Below are 14905 nucleotides of genomic sequence, written 5' to 3' on the forward strand. Positions count from 1 at the left end.
CTAATTCATGAGGGAGAGGGAGGCTTCTTTAATGGAGGATTTGAAACAAGACAGTTTAAAATCAGTCCTTTAGTTTAAAATACATGTAAAGATCACAATAAATTAGAATAAACAGTGTTTTGTAACAAAACAAGCATATTTGCATGTCAGGAATGCAAGAAACTATTCTTGAACACGAAGGAGCTCAGGTCTTGGAGAATTCAGCCAGTGAACAGATGCTGGGAAGAGGATAGGGTTAGGTATGGGAAATGATCTTGATTAGTCTGGGCTAAAACAGGCCTACTGGGATGAGGAGTGTGATCCGCAGGTAGGATGGAGGTGTGGCCCCAAACAGAAGTCATAAAAGAGAGGGGGTGTGGTACAACTCAGGAGCCTGGGGCTCGGTCCCAAGCAGGGACTCACAAGGTTTGGGGCAAAATAGTGTGGCAGGGAAACAGGATCAGACGATGACTGCAGCAGCATGAAGCTGAGAGCAGAGACCAAAGAATGGCTGAGCAGGTTAGCTGGAGGCCAGGCTGAACGGCAAGCAGACAGGTAGACTCTGCAGATGAGCTGGCAGAGACCAGCACAGGTGAGTTGACTGAAAGCTTGCAGTGCAAGAATCCAGCAGAGAGTGAAGGGAAGAGGGAGAGATTTGTAGGAGCAGGCACAGGTGGAGGAAATCAGACAATTAGCCGTGACATTGCATCATAAGAGAAGAGAGAATTTCATTTATTCATCAGTTAATATTGTGGCTTGCAAATGTATTTGGAAACGCATTTATAAAAGAACAACTAGATTACATGCTTCCCAAGTTTGATCAGAAAATATTTTTATCACATTGATTTGAAAAGATAATTTTATTGAGCCAGACTGATAGATCGGCACATACCTGCTGCCAGAGAGCCTGGACAGGAGTGCAGAACCATAGTGCATGCATGTAATTGTCGGGTAGATTACTGTCACAGTGCTCACAAATGTCTGAGTTACTGAGACCCATCTTGAACATCCTCTGTCCAGGGTAGTAAATTCTGTGAAGAGTTTTGAAATGGATTAGCTGCAAGTTTGGACATTTTGTCCGTTCAAAGGTGTTTAGACAGAGTTCTGACCAGAAGCTTTCATCTGTGCTGATGCTCAAATCTGCATCCCATTTTGTTATCGGGAGTGAAATATCATTATCTAGGTTGCATGAGTTTGTATATTTTGGAGAGAGGTATATTCACTGAAAAATAATTCAGAGAGGTAACTAGTTCTAGTAGTTTAAGGTCATTTTCATTGTATTTAAACTTTTTAGTCATTTTAAGTTGCTGATATTCCAAGAAGTTATTTATTCCATGTTTGTCTTGTAGTTCCTGGGGTGTTATGAATCTTCTGTTAATAATTAAGTGCTCTAGTAATTTTTCTGTTTATAAGGATGTCTGGGTTGTTCCAGATGGGTGTCATTTTGCACGGTAAAAGTGAGGATTTTGACACTTTTAAGAAATTCCCATCAGGCTGTTAAAGTGCTGTTTATATCAATACTTTGGGAGCAGTCCTGTTTTTTAACTGTTTGGCTGATAAATGGTAGATCTGACAGGTTGATCTTTCCACATAACGCCTGTTCCAGGCGTTCCATCCATGAATCAGTTTCTGGATTGTTTATTAGGATGTACTGTAATCTATTGACAAACAGGTATTTGTGGAAGTTTGGTAATTCTAAACCTCCACAGCTTTTTATAGATTATACAGTTTTTGAACTAATTATTGCTGATTTATTGTTCCATAAAAAGCAGGACATGGGTGAGTATAATGTAATGTTTTGTACCAATGTTTTGGTTGTGTTGAGATCATTGAGAGGAGTTAATAATTTTTGGGCAGAAATTTCCTTTTTATTGCAACTTCTTTGCCGATGAGGCATGGACGCAGATTGAACCAGCGGGTTAGATCGTCCTGGATGCTTTTTAGTGAGAAGGTGTAGTGTAGCTGCACCAGCTCGGATAATCTAAGAGAGAAATGGACACCAAGATAGTTAATGTTGTCTGATTCAACTGGTATAGGAAGAGTTTGCACTTAATTACCTTTGAGTGATAATAAACGTGGCTTGCTCCAGTTAATACAGTACTCTGAAATAAAGGAATCCGGAAGACCCGGACAAGAGATCCCTAGCTCAGGAGGGCTGGTATTGTAAGTTACTGTGGGAAATTTTAATGTGATCTGACCAGCAGGTGGCGCAATATATTGCCAGCAGTTGTTATCTTACCCCATAAATGTTAGTTAGATCAGCAGAGGGAAGTTAAGCTTTAGAGATCAGAGTTACTTTGAAACCTTTTCTCCACTTTTTGATTTGATTTGATTTGATTTGAAATGTTTTATTTCAAGCAATCAAATAGAAGTTATACACAGCAATATAATCATCAGTTATACATTCATACAGTAACTAATCAAACTTAGGATAATTAGACATAATTAATAAATATTGCTTGAAAGGGAGTGGAAGGAAGCGAACTTATATAATTCCACCCCGTTATACTATAACCATTTTATTACATGATTTATCAATATCCGGTTCCTAGGTTTTATCAGACAGAATTAATAGTCATAAGGTATCAATAACGCACATGCCAAAGATGAATTACTTAAGTACTACGTCAAAAATAACTATTTTAGAAATTAACATGGCAAATGCAGCATCTGAAATATATGCAAATTATGTTACTTTTAAAAGTCATTCATATGCTTTAAAAAATAATACTATACCAGTAAAATAGACACAACTCTGTTTCAGGAATTTTCATGGCAAAATTTCATCAAGTATCAAAAGTTAAAAACATGTGCAAAGTTATGCTACATTAGGAAAGATTTTTGAATCAATTTATCAATTTTAGGAGCTAGTGAAGTAATATCATCAAAAGTCAATCAATTTAACAATTTTCAAAGGTGATTAATCATTTGTTTTACTCTTTTTATATTTTTTTTATTTTTATTTTTTTATAATAAAGTAATGCTGTTGGGGAAAAATAAAAAGGGTCCATAAACTGTCGAATTGTCCAAGGTTGGTATTTCTTCTTTTACTGAGAACAGCTGATCTCCTGGGTTCAAAACAGAGTTTATAGTTCTCTTCGATGTTATGTCTGCAGACATTAGATTCAGGTCCATATCCTTCTTCAGCTGATATCAGCTGCGGTGAAAGTTGAGGTCAAGTTGTCTGCAGGTCAGAACTCTGCTGTTATTCCAGCATTTAAACAGGAATGTTCAAACATCCACTGTTCTTAATCCAAAACAGGCTCTGAGTGCTGCTTAGGAAGCTGAACCGAGACCACTAAAGATGATCTGTAGTAACTCACACAGGCAGCAGCAGAGTTCTCTGTGGCACCAAAACTCTTTTTATTCAACAAGAGAATAAAAGCTACATTAATGAATCTGTGAGCTCTGATAAAACTTATATCATTTTGTTTTGACCATTCCGTGATGCATCACGGACTGCATCACGGAATATATTAAATTCTGTGAGGAGTCTGTTATGCCTACTCGAACTGTTCGATGCTTCCCCAACAACAAACCCTGGATCAGCTGTGACCTGAAGAACCTCCTGGACAGGAAGAAGAGAGCCTTCAGGTCTGGAGACCGGGAGGAGCTGAAGAGGGTGCAGCACCAGCTTAGGGATCAGCTGAGGAACGGGAGAGATTCCTACAGGAGGAAGCTGGAATCCAAACTCCAGCAGGACAACATGAGGGCGGTGTGGTCTGGAATGAAGAAGATCACAGGATGTGGGGGGAGAAGCAGACCCATCACAGGCAGCAAAGAGAGAGCTGACGAGCTTAACACCTTTTTCAACAGGTTTAGCTCTCTGAATGCCTCAGCCTCCTCCCCCCCAACTCCACCACACCACCACCCCGCTCCTGCTGCCTCTCAGCTGTCTGACCTCCCCCCTCATGAACCCCCCACACCTCCTCACCTTCCTTCCCCCTCTAACACACCACACCTACTTGGCCCACAGTCCATCACCCCTCCCCCCAGTCCAACCACCACCCCCCTCCCTCCCTGTTTGACTGTAACAGCCTGCCAGGTGAAGAAACAGCTGGAAAAACTTAACCAGCACAAAGCAGCCGGCCCGGATGGCGTCAGCCCTCGTACCTTGAGGACCTGTGCCCACCAGCTGTCTGCGGTTCTCCAGCATCTCTTCAACCTGAGCCTCAGACTGGAGAAGGTGCCCCTCCTCTGGAAGACCTCCTGCCTGGTCCCCGTTCCTAAGAAGACGTCTCCATCTCAACTCGGGGATTTCCGTCCAGTTGCCCTCACTTCTCATGTGATGAAGGTGCTGGAGAGGCTGGTGTTGGCTCAAGTGAGAGCGGTGGTGAGCTCTTCTCTGGACCCCCTGCAGTTTGCCTACCGGCCGCGCCTGGGGGTGGATGATGCTGTCATCCATCTGCTGCAGCGAGCTCACTCACACCAGGATGGTGGCGGAGGCATGGTGAGAATCACCTTCTTTGATTTCTCCAGTGCCTTTAACACCATCCAGCCTTCTTTACTGGGTGATAAGCTGCGGCTGATGGGTGCTGGTGCGTCCACCGTCTCCTGGATCACTGACTACCTGACAGACAGGCCACAGTTTGTCCGACTGGGCGGCGTCCTGTCTGACGTGGTGTTGAGTGGTGTGGGGGCCCCACAGGGCATTGTGCTCTCTCCATTTCTGTTCACCTTATACACCTCAGATTTTCAGCACAACTCAGAGTCATGTCACCTACAGAAATTCTCTGATGACTCTGTGGTTGTGGGGTGTATAAGCGGTGGACGGGAGGAGGAGTACAGGAGGCTGGTGGATGGATTTGTGGAGTGGGCTGGAGAGAATCACCTGCTGCTCAATGTGGACAAGACCAGGGAGATGGTGATCGACTTCCGGAGGAAAAGGACTGTCTTACAACCCTTCTGCATCCTGGGCAGGGATGTGGAAGCGGTGGAGGAGTACAAATATCTGGGTGTGACTATCGACAGCAGACTGACCTGGAGGAGCCACAGCACTGCTGTGTACAAGAAGGCCTGCAGCAGACTCTACTTCCTGAGGAAGCTGAGGTCATTTGATGTGTGCAGCAAGATGCTGGGGATCTTCTACCAGTCTGTGGTAGCCAGCACCTTGTTCTCCTCCGTGGTCTGCTGGGGAAGCAGCATTGCAGTCAGTGACACCAACAGACTGAACAAGCTGATCAGGAAGGCGGGTTCTGTCATTGGCTGCAAACAGGAAACCTTTGAAGCAGTGATGGAGAGGAGGTCACTGAACAAGCTCTTATCCATCATGGACAACCCAGAGCATCCTCTCCACCCTGTTCTGGACAAACAGCGGAGCTCCTTCTCTAGAAGGCTCAGACAGCTCCGCTCCAAAACTGCCCGGTACCAGAAATCCTTCCTGCCAAATACTATAACCCTGTTCAATAATTCACAATGCAGAAGATAACCTTGCACATTTTTTTTTCTCTTTTCTTTATTTTGCACATTTCTTTTGCACATCTCTTTACCTGCACTGTTTTGTAAATAGCTCTTTAAATTATACCACATTTTCCTTGTTCTCTTTTTTTATTTTCTATTTATATTATTCTTACTCTTTTTTTCCTGTCAGTTGTTATGGTAACGAACAAATTTCCCACGTGTGGGATCAATAAAGTATTTCTGATTCTGATTCTGATTTCAAATTACAGATCTAAATGAGTAGTACATATATCCACTGTTATGGCAGTTTTGACATTTCAAGGAATGTGTAGAACCTTTAGATCTCTATGAAAAGACACTGGCCTTTAAGATCTTAATACACCTAAATCTTTACATTTTCCCCCTGACATCTATCAAAGGAAAAAGCAAACTTCAGATTTTAGAACATAAAAGCTACCATCAATCTAAGCAAAAGACATAATTCAGATTCTCTTTACTAATAAAAAAAGTACTTCCTCTTTTGTTGACTTTTGTTCCTAAAACCAGTGCTGTGGCAAAACGTCGGCATTTTTGGTGCTAAATTAATTTCTGTAAACAAAAACAAGAATCAGGCCATACATTCTGTGTCATATTTGTCTCAGTGCAGTGGTATAGGATCGTCTGTGAAATTTTGAGATTTTAAGCTCTTTAAATACCAACCTTTAACCATATTTTTTTCTTTCATAAACAAAGAATAAAACCAGACTGACCCCACAGTAACCATTAGATTCATTTCCCCTTCCTCAGCTTTGGTTTGCTGCAGCCAGAAACAGGACAAGCTGCTGCTTCATTTCCTCTGCAGGCAGGAGAGACACACTGGAAAACCTGATGATTCTGATCACAATAATTACTTTAATAACAATTGCGACTTGTCAACCTTTATACACTAGAATCTTAAAAAATATTTTTTTCCCCTGTCATTTTACTCCACAGTTTTAGACTTGCTTTGAATTTTATTGGAAATCAAAGTTTAAATAACCTGTGCTATAAAACCAGCACCTTTTAGCTTTTGTTCAGCTGTGTGCTGACACTTTAAAACATGCAGTGCGCTTTATTGTGGAAGCGCCATAGTTTAACTCCTCTGAGATTTTTTTAATTCTTCATAAAGAAAAAAATCTAAATCTGTGGTTTTTCTACAGTTTGGTTTTATGTGAACGGCTGTTTTTTCTTCTTGTTACTAACGTTATTATGTATTTTATTTTTTAAAGACTATTTTGAAAATTGTTCAAGAAATAAAATAAATGGAAATAAGAAAAAATCCCCTCCGTCGGGGAAGAGGCGTACCGGAAGTGAATGCACCGTGAACCGGACGTTCTTTCATTTTAGCTGTTTGCTTGTTTTGCTCGCGCTGGCGGACCCTGGTCCAAACGGTTTCGAACCCAAAGTCTCACTCGCATTTAGCGGGTTGCCAGAGGCAGCAATCGCACCCAGGGATCCACAGCCTCCAGTTTGGGCTGCTGCGGTTCGGAACCTGAAGCGGATCAGAGGCTGGGCTCGAGAGAAGCTAGCTGCCACTGATCCCGGTCCGAACCCGCCGAGGTTCGGCCTGTCAGCCGCATCCACGGCTCCAAAGGTAAATATTCGTGTTTACGAGTCATCGAGTGGTTTTGACGGAACCGGGCCATCACAAACGAAGCCCAGAGCGCGTTCATGAAAGGGACCCGACTAACACCCGGTCCAGTCCTCTACCCCAGTGCTAGTTTCTCTTCTTTCCAGCCCAGAACCAGTAATTTGGACAAAGTGAGTCTGCTCGTTATTTACAGAGTCAGAGATGAGATTTGGATCGGAAACGTGTCCAAACCAGAACCCCGGTGGTTGTTGTTGACGTCTGCATAGGTCGGAGAACCCATAATGTTGGTTAGATCATCAGACGCATAGTTGGGCCGACTGATCATCAACATATGGGTCAGATGCATGTTCAGACGACCGGACCGAGCCGCGAAGAAGGTCCCAAACATCCACAGGTCCTCGTTAAGCACGTGACTGAAAACATTTTGATGATGATGATGATGATGATGATGATGATGCCAGAGAAATGTCTAATATAAGTTGAATTAGTAATGAGTGGGCGGGGCTCGTTCCAACTAGGAAGTACCAGCTGGTTCCAAAAAGCCAAAATCCCATAGACTTCTATGGAGAAGCTAACAGCTGTCATTTTAGTGGTCAGAAAAAAACATTCTTTTTTACGTTATGATTGACCAATTAGATTCCTGCGTAAAAGCACGTGATTGGCAGTTTCTCCCAAGCCCGCTTTCAGGGGAAGGGGTGTGAATTGGTAATGAGTGGGTGTGGCTCCGGCGTGGAAAAATGGCGACTGAATGGACTTCATTTGGTTGAAGCCGTTGTATGTGTCACTCACTCAGTCCAGTCCTCAGATACAGTCAATGGTTGTTCCACATATACAGGATGATAATTATAGCTCTGTTTCCACCCACACATTTTGGAAGATGTAAAACATCCAGTCAAAGCGTGGACAGGACCGCCTACTGTCTTCACGGGAAAGTCTCTGATTGTAGTGCTGAGCTGCTGCCACAGCAGAACATTCTGGAACCATGTGATGGTTTAACCCCCCACCCACCACCCCCATTAACCCTAGATACTAAGACAGGGTCTTTGGGCGTAGCCCCACTGTTGATTAGAGTCACTGTGTAAACTGTCGGAAAACTCACGATGTGCGATATTGGTGATTAATATTGCCATAACGATATAATTCTTGGTATATAAACAAATAGCAAAACAACCAAAAACATCATTTCCATTTCACTGCAACAGTTTAAAAATTATACTCCAAATGCCCCTCGTTGACGTAGGAGGCAAACATCAAAGGGCTCATCTGATTGATCAACAACGTAAACGGGTCCTTCCGATTGGTTAAATGCATAAAGGGATTTATTTCATTTGTTCAATATTTCAAGCTGCCATAAGTTTGTTTTGGCACATTTAAGGTAACCATTTATTGTGATTTTCGCCGTCTTTTGCGGTATGCATATTGCACAGCTTGATGTCGCAATAACGATAAATTATCGGTATATTGTGCAGGCCTACTGTCATGGCAGTGATGACGTAGAATCCTGTTGACGGCGAAATTATCCAAAGACATTATTGAAGTCTTTGAACCTTTTACCAACACGCCTCAGTTCAGGATTGGGGCTTCTGACTCATCATCAGGGGCATTTGGCCATCATTCGGTTAACCTCCCAGACCATAATGCCTCTTACCCCGTGCTCCACAGTGGTCGGCTGTGGTTTGGTTAATTGCCGCTTGACCTTCTTCAGGGTTTGTCCTCATGCGATCTCTCTCTCTGTGCAGTCAGTGAAGTGAAGAGCGAGCAGGGGACGCTGGGACTTGAACACCCTCCAGACAGCTGACCTTGGAGATGACATCCCAGCAGCCACCCCACCACCCCCATCTCCATCACAGCCCGTCTGCACAGCAGAACCGAGTAGAGTCCAACCACAGCAGTGGTGTCCCGCTGAGGAACCGAGCTGTGATGAGCAGACCCCCCTGCCTCAGTGTGGCTGCCGCTGGGGGGGTAAACAACAGGACAGTCTCCTCTGCCTCCCCCAGCCCCAGCCTGTCCAGAAGAGCACGTTCCTCAGAGCCGTGGCCTGAGGAGGCGGTGGATGGCTCGCATGGGCTGTACTCGCTGCACCGCATGTTTGACATCGTGGGGGCTCAGTTGACGCACCGGGACGTGCGCGTGCTGTCCTTCCTCTTTGTGGACGTCATCGACGAGTACGAGCGCGGTGGCATCAGGAGCGGCCGGGACTTCCTGCTGGCCCTGGAGCGGCAGGGGCGCTGCGACGAAACCAACTTCAGACACGTCCTCCAGCTGCTGCGCATCATCACTCGCCACGACCTTCTGCCTTACGTCACGCTCAGGAAGCGGCAGGCTGGTGAGTACCGCCCTGCCTTCCGACACAGTGCCCCTAGAGGCTGATTTGAGATCACAACAGTGAAGCATCTTCCTGGAAAATTCTCTGTTTCAACATCTGAAGTGTGGCTGCTCCGTTTTTGATGATCCGTCTGTAGACGTGGGGGTTTTGCGTTGTTTTAAAGGAAACTGAAGCAGTGAAACTGGATTCAATCATTGAAATAGACTTGAATTTCAGGCAGACAAGAACAGTTCTTGTGTCGAGGAGCCCCCTGGGATTGTTTGGACTTTTCAGGAAAGCATCTTCTGCCTGACAGAAGGCAATCATATAAACAATAAATGGGGAAAAAAAACTGATCGGAGCTGTAAGTGAGGAAAACGATGTCAAGAAAAGATGTGTGCTGAACTCTTCCTCTGACACTCCTGTCTTTGAGAAGTTAGTCTCTGGGTCAGTCAGGAGCGAACACTACTACAGCTGTTTATTTTGAAGATGCCCCTCCCTATCCCCGCCTCTTCTTTAGACTTCTGTGTTTACAGTGGGGAGCATCAGGTTTTATTCATTCTCTGATTCTGCAGCATTTCCATCTAAACAGCTGAGTCTGGTCTGCACTGTTCATCACTGTGACAGACAGAATGGAAACAAGAATCCAGGATTTGGAAAGAATCTATTAGTAGAATGGAGCAGAAAGTACAGGTTTGCTCACTAACAGAAGTCACCTCAGTACTTATGATGTAACCCTGGTTTCAGGGACAGAGGTCAAAGGTTAATGTAGATCTTCAGCAGGTTTGCAGTGAAGCTGCTATTGTGGTCCATCTTCTCCAGAGCTCTGATGTTTTGGCTGGAAAACACAGACTTTCAGCTCCCTCCACAGATTCTCTATTGGACTGAGGTCCAGAGAACGACCAGAACCCTCCAGAACCCTGGAATGTTTTCCGTAGACGCTGTTTTGTGTGTTTGGGATCATTCCCATGCTGGGAGATCCAGACACACTTCACCTTCGAAGCTCTGACACATGGAAGAAGGTTTTTCTCCAACATCTCTCCACAGCTGCACGGTGGCGCAGTGATTAGCGCCTCTTGCCTCACAGCAAGAAGGCCCCCAGTTCAAGTCCTGGCTGTGGGACCTGGAACAGAACATCAATGGGGGACCGTTCTGTGTGGAGTTTGCATGTTCTCCCCGTGCAGGTGTGGGTTTTCTACGGGGTCTCCGGCTTCCTCCCACCGTCCAAAAACATGCTTCATGATGTAATTGGTTAATCTAAATTGTCCCTAGGTGTGAGAGTGTGAGAGTGAATGGGTGTGTGATTGAGGACATTCTACCCTTCGACAGACTGGCGACCAGTCCAGGTTGTTTCCTGCCCGTCGCCCACAAGTGGCCAGGATAGGCTCCAGCAGCCCCCTGACCCCGAAAGGGAAAAAAAACGGAATAGAAAATGAACGAATCTCTCCACACATGGACCCATTCATCCTTTCCATCGTACGGATCAGTCGTCCTGTCCTCTTTCCAAACCATGATGCGTCCACCCCCATGCTTCACAGTGGATATGGAGTTCTTCAGCCTTTTGCCTCCTCCAAACAGCGAGTGGCGTTTGGACCAAAGAGCTTCTTCTGTCCCCATGACCTTCTCCCAGTCCTCTTCTAGACCTCCCAGATGGTTTCTGGAGAACTTTAGACGGGTCTGGACATGTTCTACTTAAGCAGGAGAACCTTTGGAGGACTTGAATCCATGCAGATGTGGCGTGTTACCATAGTAACCGTTGTTACTGTGGTCCCAGCTCTCCTCTGGTCTTTGTCCAGTTCCTCTGGACTATTTCCTCATGTTCTCCAGATCAGTTGTTCCAGCAGGAACCAATGATGGAACTCCAGGTGGAGGAAGACTGTCATTGATCTTCTTCTCTTCTCTAATATACAGTTGATCTCTTCTCTCCATGCTGTTGGTGTAGATTGGTTCATTCCAGTTAGGGCTGCACGATATGAGGAAAACTTGCGATATGCGATATTAGTGATCAATATTGCGATAACGATAAATTTGCGGTAAATAAACAAATAGAAAAATAAACAAAAACATAATTCCCATTTCATTGCAACAGTTTAAAAATTATACTCCAAATGACCCTCATCGACATGGGGGACAAACGTCAGGGTGGCTAACCCTGGTCCTCAAGAGCCTCAACCCTGTCTGTTTTCCAATTCTCCCTAGACTGCTCGATAATGATAACCAAAATCAGGTGTGTTCAGTCAATCAGGATGTGAAATCACTTGAGTCAGCCAATCAACAGCAAGCTGGTTAAGGAGAGCTGGAAAACAGGCAGGGTTGAGGCTCTTCAGGACCAGGGTTAACATAATAGGCCTCCATCTGATTGGTCAACAATGGGAAGGCGTCCATCTGATTGGTCAAAGCATAAAGGGATTTATTTGATTCGTTAAATGCTTCAAGCTGCTAGAAGATTGTTTTAACACATTTTGGATTTGCGATTTATAGCGATATTCGCCGTCTTTTGCGATATGCATATTGCAGAGCTGGATATTGCGATAACGATAAATTTGCGGTATATTGTGCAGGCCTAATTCCAGTCTTGTTCAGGTCTAAACTTGTCCCTGGTGTTCTCAGACAGCTCTCTGGTCTTGGCCATGGTGGAGCGGATGCCTGTTGACTGTTTGAGGGTCTGGCCTGGTGTCTTTATACACATGACCCATTCAATTATGTGACATAATAATAATAATACAGGTAGAGAAGAGCTTCTAAAGGTCATAAATTCAGATGCAGTTCTGCAGATCACCGAACACCCCCTTGACCAGCTCAGTGTGTTCATTCTGAGTGCTTTGGGGGGGGTTGTGGAGGCAATAGCAGGTGGATTCTAAAGTTTCTCCTGGCTGAGGACCTTCAGGGTGATGATGGGTCATCTCCTCACACTAATTGAGCTGCTGTTTGCAGTCTGTCCAGATCCTGTAGACCAGTACCTGGAGGAGACATCTGTGCGCTACATTTCACCCAGAGGAGCCGAGCGCTGCCGGGACTCTGTGCTGCATCGAGCTCCAGGTTTGTGTTGGGTCTGTTTCTGCCTGCAGGTGGCGTCCGCTGGAGCCTGCAACCTCCTGGGTGGGTTTGTGTTTATTGTACTGTTTGATTGACGGCGCTTCTCCCCTCACCCTTAGGCCCCCAGCCGGTCATCTGCTGCCCCCCCTCGGGATCCCATGTAGGTCCTTCTCGGACGAAACCGCCTCCCCCTCCCACGCACGGCAAACGGAAAAGAAGTCACCCCTCCTCAGACTGCAGGGAGAAGCAGACATGTGGTAAAAACTAAAGTCGGCTTTTGGCAGACTCCTCAGCGTGAGGAGCAGAGCTGCAGCAGAGCGCGAGGTCACACACCGGCTCAATCTGCGGGTGGGGTTAGCCTCAGGCCTGACCTTGTTGTCTGAATGAATCTGCACTGATGTGTGTTTGTGCAGAAAAGTTGAACAGCTGTCATGACGCTGAAAACATTGACAGAAACCGTTTCCTTTTTACCAGTTTGTTCTTGTGTGGGTGATTATGATGATGATAGTGGTGATGAAGATGGTGGTGATGATGCACAGCAGCTGCAGGACACTTTCCTCCCCTCTTCCGTCTCTCCATCTCTCTTCACATCTGCATCCCTCCGTCCGTCTTTCCTCCAGTTCAGAGTTGATAAAACAACATGTGTTTGTACAAAAACACAGCAGTTTGTGCAGATGCAGCAGAACCCGGATGCTAAAAGTGTACTGTTTGCTGCTGGACAGGACAAACAAGAAGAAAAGTCTTTATTTTCCTAGTGAAAGAGTTTTTAAGTGCAGTTCGTCGTCTCCATGGAAACAGGGAGAATGTTGCTGAACGCTGCAGGACAGGAGGGACACACCAGACGAGGGAAACCCTTTAAGTCTACTAAACCATTCATTCATTGTTATTCTTTTCTTTGTCTTGTTTATTTCTCAGCACGGTCATTTGTTAATGATTTTTCCTGCATTCAGTTCCTTTAGTTATTTATGTCCCTCCTCTAAAGCAGCTCCATCCTCCATCCTCATGCTGGTTCCTTGTGTTTTGAGGAGCAGCTTCAGCGTGGTTGTTCTCTTGGCGTGTTAGCAAAAGTCAGTGAGCTCATCATCCGTGTCATTGTGTCAACTTTTCATTAAACCGCCAACACAGAGGTGAAAGCAGGCCATAGGAGACATGCATGCGGGGCCGATCAGGTGTAATGACCATCATTTCTAAATCCTGGTTGATTGATTGACACTGCAGCCTGTCAGTTAGCTGGCTGACTGTGAGCAGATGTTGTTGCCGTGGAAACCCCATGCCACTCTCTGGAGTAACTGGGCGTGTTCTGGTTTTTGTTTCAGACATCCGACTGCGGGTTCGTGCAGAGTACTGCCAGCACGAGTCAGCGCTTCAGGGAAACGTCTTCTCCAACAAGCAGGAGGCGGTGGAGAGACAGTTTGAGCGCTTCAACCAGGCCAACACCATCCTGAAGTCCAGAGACCTGGGCTCCATCATCTGTGACATTAAGTTCTCTGAACTCACCTACCTGGACGCCTTCTGGAGAGACTACATCAACGGCTCGCTGCTGGAGGCGCTCAAAGGCGTCTTCATCACCGATTCCCTGAAGCAGGCTGTGGGCCACGAGGCCATCAAGCTGCTGGTCAACGTCGACGAGGAGGACTACCAGGCAGGACGCCGCAAGCTGCTCTGTAACCTGGTTGCCAGTGGAGGGAGCCCCCCTGTGGACAGCCGGGACGCTGTGTCCTAATTCCTGACTGTGACAGAGGGGAGTATATGAAGAAGCTGTCTGAAAGGAAGTGTAGGACTCCAGCAAGTGATGGAGCCGGACGGACACGTGAACTGCAGAGTGGACGGGTTCGACTCCAGTCAAACTCTTTTCCTCTTTCTTCAAACTCTCCTCATTTTGTTAACAGCTCTGAGATGAAAGTGAACCAGTGTTCAGGACGTTACCTGCTTCCTCTGTCCGTGTGTCCTGGTGACTGACGGCGTCGGCCAATCGCAGACCCTCGTGCACATGCATTGGCCAATCACTCCTGTTCCCTGAAGGTCTCCTCTGTTGACATGTGCTCGTCCTGACTTTGGTTGAACTTTTCATGTTTGATCTCGGAGCGCCGCTGAGGGTCGCTCTCGTGTAACCGAATCTTCCACTGCTGTACATTTGACCTGAAAACAAAGTGAACCTTTTTAATACATTTAGATGCTCAGCAAATAAACGGCAGATAAATCCCGGCGTGTGGCTGTGTCTGTGGCAGAACCGGCTGATGTTCTGCGCTCACACGGGCTGCTCGTCAGCCTCCTTTCCACCGTGTGTCTGTCCAAGCCTTCACACACCTTTGTGTATTCCTTAAACTCCTGCAACTTCCCAAAACCCACAAAGGGATCTTCCCAGTACAAAGCTCGTGGTCATGTCAGCTTCTGCTGTGTCCTGATGAACTGGTCAGCAGGCTCTACAGAGCAGACACACTGTGTGTTTTCTCCTCTGTTTACCAAGAAAGTACATTTTAGTTAACTAGTCAGTGGATGTAAGCTGGTCAGACAGACTCATCGCATCGTGGACCTCAGGTTTCCACGGTTCTTCTGCCAGCCAGACCCTTGGCTGA

The 14905-nt window shown here is 45.8% G+C and overlaps 1 protein-coding gene across 2 annotated transcripts; it reads left to right on the forward strand.

Moving 5' to 3' along the window:
- Positions 1-6692: 6692 nt before the first annotated feature.
- dedd (death effector domain containing) lies at positions 6693-14535 on the forward strand. Of its 2 annotated transcripts, none has more exons than XM_004084348.5 (5): positions 6693-6991; positions 8728-9314; positions 12228-12332; positions 12449-12586; positions 13646-14535. In XM_004084348.5, exons 2-5 carry the CDS (start codon positions 8795-8797, stop codon positions 14050-14052), a joined length of 1170 nt encoding a protein of 389 aa, XP_004084396.1. In that variant the 5' UTR covers positions 6693-6991; positions 8728-8794; the 3' UTR covers positions 14053-14535. The 2 variants fall into 2 exon arrangements, with proteins under 2 accessions (XP_004084396.1, XP_078806162.1); XM_078950036.1 differs by having other exon boundaries at positions 6699-6991; positions 12237-12332.
- Positions 14536-14905: the final 370 nt, after the last annotated feature.

The sequence above is a fragment of the Oryzias latipes genome, chromosome 7 (assembly GCF_053564925.1).
Source record: "Oryzias latipes strain Hd-rR chromosome 7, Olatipes_Hd-rR_3.1".
NCBI lineage: Eukaryota > Metazoa > Chordata > Actinopteri > Beloniformes > Adrianichthyidae > Oryzias > Oryzias latipes.